The sequence below is a fragment of the Ursus maritimus genome, unplaced genomic scaffold (genome assembly GCF_017311325.1).
Source record: "Ursus maritimus isolate PB19 unplaced genomic scaffold, ASM1731132v1 scaffold_16, whole genome shotgun sequence".
Classification (NCBI taxonomy): Eukaryota; Metazoa; Chordata; class Mammalia; order Carnivora; family Ursidae; genus Ursus; species Ursus maritimus.
This window is the reverse complement of record NW_024424008.1, coordinates 56752355-56756905: the sequence shown is the minus strand read 5'-3', so window position 1 is coordinate 56756905 and position 4551 is coordinate 56752355. Positions and strand designations below refer to the sequence as shown.

General features: G+C 39.7%; 1 protein-coding gene across 1 annotated transcript; it reads left to right on the top strand.

Moving 5' to 3' along the window:
• Positions 1 to 1667: 1667 nt before the first annotated feature.
• LOC103662535 (60S ribosomal protein L22-like 1) lies at positions 1668 to 2539 on the top strand. Its single transcript, XM_040631251.1, has one exon. The coding sequence runs from the start codon at positions 2056 to 2058 to the stop codon at positions 2488 to 2490; it is 435 nt and encodes a 144-aa protein (XP_040487185.1). The 5' UTR covers positions 1668 to 2055; the 3' UTR covers positions 2491 to 2539.
• Positions 2540 to 4551: the final 2012 nt, after the last annotated feature.

The window sequence follows — 4551 nt, the reverse complement described above, 5'->3', positions numbered from 1 at the left end:
CAACTATAAGGACAAAGGTCCGTGGGAAAACCTATACAATTCATGAACAGATTTTTTTATATATATTTTTTAAGATTTTATTTATTTATTCGACAGAGATAGAGAGAGCCAGTGAGAGAGGGAACACAAGCAGGGGGAGTGGGAGAGGAAGAAGCAGGCTCACAGCGGAGGAGCCTGATGTGGGGCTCGATCCCACAACGCCGGGATCACACCCTGAGCCGAAGGCAGACGCCTAACCGCTGTGCCACCCAGGCGCCCCTTTATATTGTTTTTGAAGCATGAATAGACTTGCAGCTGACTGCCAGGTAAATAGAGTAGATGGATCACACATTTATCTGTTCCTTTCTGAAAAAGGAGTTCTTTTAAAGTTTACACCCTCAAATACACAAAGAGAGATGAGATCTCAGGCATGTGAACCACATTTTGGAAGACTGTAGTCATAGAATGGATGGTAGCTGACTACAAAACAGAAACTGAAACCCAAGGGCTTGAAGAGAGTAATCCAAAAAGCTGAAGGACCCTGGGAGAGGAGAAATGGGACTGGAAACAGGAAGAATGATGACAAGTCTGGAGCAGACAACGCTAGGTCTCCCAGATCACTGGCCCCCAGTTCATGTAGGCACATGAATTCCCCTCCCCAACTCCAGCAGAAGGCAGGTTATTGACTCTGGGGAGAACTCGAAAGAGGGAGGATCTGGTCCACAAAGGCAGACGTGGTTGAAGGTGGAGGTGAAAACCAAGATTGAGGGGGGTGTTTCATTCTCTGCTCCTCTCTCAAGACGCTGGAGCACAAGTTTGTACCCTCCAAGGGGGAAATAGGAGGATTCCTCCCAACCAGCCAGAAGAAAAGGTCTGCAGATACCGACAGATACAGCTGATGAGCAGCTCAGTCCCTGCTCATCAGCCTCAGGGAGACCCACCACTCAACACGCCCTGCTGTCCAGTTATTTAATGTCCCACTCTGAAAGCAGACAGTCAAGGATTACTGGCCATTTGAGGAAAGGCTCTAAAAATAGTATTTTTAACAAAGGAACTTAGAGAAGGGTATAAGGTAGACAACAGGAAGAAAAAATTTAATTGAGAGTAATATTACTCCTGGAAATTAAAAGAACACAATAACTAAAATGAAAACAGAAGAATTAGAATATAATCTTGAGGAAATATAATTAGAATATAATCTTGAGGAAATCTCACAGAGAGTAAAACAACAAGAGATGGAAAATAGAGAAAATGTAAGGATCTGACCAAGAGATCACATATTGAATAATGAAAGTTCCGGAAGGAAAACCGAGGAAATGGAAGAGAAGAAATGACGGAATTATTAATGCAAGAAAATTTCACAGAAAGAAAAGATATAACTTTGAAGAGTGAAAGAACAAGTGCAATGAAAACTAGAAACAAGGAGAGAATCCTAAAAGCATCAAGTGACAAAAAATGGGCCATGTAGAAAGAATTGGAATCAAATATCACTAAACAGCATGCCAATGACTCTTGAGGCAAAAAGCAACAACCTAGAAGTTTACATTTAAGTGCAAGTAGGAAAACAACTTGGTAGATTTGCAAGTCTTCAAAATTTTACTTTTGCCTTTTTTCAGGAAGTTACCAGAGCAGTGGTTCTCAAGGTGTGATTCAGAGACACCTGGGGATTTCAAAGAACTTATCAGGGGGTCCACTAGGGCAGACTATTTTCATGACCTTACTGAGATGTCACCTGTGTTTTGCTCTTATTCCCTCACAAGTGAAGAGCAGGGTTTCCTGAAGCTACATGGTATTCGATGTTACAGCAGACTGAACACGGAAGCGGATACGAGAATCCAACTGTCTTTTATTCAACCAGACATTAAAGAGATTTGCCAAAATGTAAAACAATGACACTTGCCTCACTAATTTTTGGATATTTGAACATTTAATATGTTCATTATCCTTATTTTGAATGCATGCATGCATGCATGAATGAATATTTTTAAGTTTCTCAGTTTTAACTTCTAACACATAAAAATTAATAATGTCCATATGTGACTGTAGCTTTCTCTGATCACCAAGCTGTCTTTCAAGATGGCGCCAAAAGACAAGAAGCCTAAGAAGTCAATTTGGAAGTATAATTTGGACCTTACCCATCCATTAGAAGATGGCATTTTTGATTCTGGAAATTTTGAACAGTTTCTAAAGAAGGTTAAAGTCAATGGAAAAGCTGGAAATCTGGGGAATGTTGTTCATATTGAACGCTTCAAGAATAAAATCACAGTTGTTTCTGAGAAACAGTTCTCTAAAACATATTTGAAATATCCTACCAAGAAATACCTTAAGAAGGATAATCTTCGTGATTGGCTTTGTGTGGCTGCATCTGACAAGGAGACTTACAAACTTCGTTACTTCCAGATTAGTCAAGATGACGATGGATCTGAGTCTGAAGACTATGTGAAGCTGCCCCTTACAGGGTTTTGCTTGCTAATAAAACAAATGAAGCATGCAAAAGAAAGAAACATCTAGAAATGGACTTTCAGTTTATTGGTGAATAAAAAGCCAAGCCTTGTACTGTGTTAAAAAAAAATAGATGTCACTCACTTAAACAAAAGCTCTTTGGGAGGGTCCTTAGTAATTTTCAGGAGTGTAAGAGTCTTGAAACCTAAAGGTTGAGAACTAGTGTTCTAGAGGATGCACTCCCCCAAAGAAGGGAAGAAGTCCTGAGATCTAGGAACAGACAAACAACAGAAAAAGACGAACAGAGTTCTCAGCAGGACATCCATTCAACAATTTTTCGCTGTTCTAGGTAAAGCAAGTTCTTTAGGAAAGGTAACTGAGTTGCATACTTTCTGAGAACTTGCATACAAGAGAACATACATTTATTTAACAAAAAATGAGATAAATAAAAATAAAAACTAACCCCCCCCCAAAAAAAACTCCACAAATATTTACTAAGTATCTGTGGTGTGCCAGGTTTTTCTGTTTCCTTCACACCTGGAAGTCCTTTTTTTTCTCCTCTAGTAAACGTGATTTTGTTGTTCTTTGTGGAGAATCTGTTTTTTGTTTTATTGTTAAGAGTTTGGTGTCTCTATATAGGGATGTTTATAACACTTCACTAGGCTATGTCTAAGTATGGATTTATTTTCATACATTTTTCTTGAAACATGATACCCCAGTATCTTGGCAAGATAAAGATATAATCAAACATTACTGAATCCACACAATAGATGCCCTCCGTAGGATTTGTTAAACTGTAACTCTCATGATCTTCAACTGCCCTCTCTCCCCTCTCCTGTAGCACTGACAGGGCAAATCCTCTACCCCAAATAAAGGCTGGGCAACATGGAGGTCTCATCTACTCTATGTCTGTAATTCAAGCTATTTTTTTAAAAGATTTTATTTATTTATTTGACAGAGAGAGAGGCAGCGAGAAAGGGAACACAAGCAGGGGGACTGGGAGAGGGAGAAGCAGGCTTCCCGCTGAGCAGGGAGCCCAGTGCGGGGCTCGATCCCAGAATGCTGGGATCATGACCTGAGCAGAAGGCAGACACTTAACAACTGAGCCACCCAGGTGCCCCTGTAATTCAAGCTATTTTTATTGCTGAGGAAAAAGCAGCTAACGATGTTTTTCCACAGTTCCATAGGTGTGTTAAAAATGAAAGCCATAGGCCTCCAATGGAGTCACTTATGTTAAGAGCCCCACATGAGCAAAACAAGACTTAACACCCAACCTACATGCAGTTTTACCCTGCCTCCCCCATGCCAGGAATGTAACCATTAGCCAGCCATCCTAGAATTTCCTGATGAGCACTAGGAAATTTTTTGACAGACTCCTTCCATTCCCATTAGAAGGGTGACCTTGCCTAGAACACTGCATCCCTCTCTAATAATTTCCTTTTTTCCCATTTCCTCTCTACCTTTAATAACCATTCCTTTTCTGCAGCTCAGTGGAGCTCCTTTCTATTTGCTAGATGGGATTCCGCCCAATTCATGAATTGTTTAACAAAGCCAATTAGATCTTCAAAGGCACTCAGTTGAATTTTTGTTGTTTAACAGGCGAATGGATAATATATCATAAATTGGAATTAAGCTTTTTGTCAGTTATATATTCACTCAAGAGCCCATCAGTATAAACCAAAAAACTCAGTACAGCGATTTGAGTAGGAGTTCCAACACTGAGCTGGGTACAAATTGTATCTCTGTCACTCACTGTGTGACATGGGACAAGCTATTTCACTACCCAAGTCTTAATTTAAGTATCTATAAGTGGAGACAATATTATTATTAACTTCAGGGAATTGTTGAAAGCAGGGCAGTCCTGGGGTAAAATGAGTGAGTCATCTGGAATGCAAAATTTTAGGAGGTCACATAGGAATTAACTCCAGTGGGTCACACACCTAAATGCAAGAGCTAAAGCTATAAAATTCTTAGAAGAAAATAAGAGTGCATCTTCATGACCGTGGGTGAGGCAAGGCCTTCTTCAATAGAAGACCAAAAGCACAAGTAACACAAGAAAAAATTAACTGGACTCAATTAGAATTTAAAAACTTTGTGCTCAAAGGGCACTATAAAAAAAAGAAAAAGATA

Excerpts from the sequence above, each read along its gene's own strand:
- LOC103662535 (XM_040631251.1), top strand. The coding sequence starts at position 2,056 with ATGGCGCCAAAAGACAAGAAGCCTAAGAAGTCAATTTGGAAGTATAAT.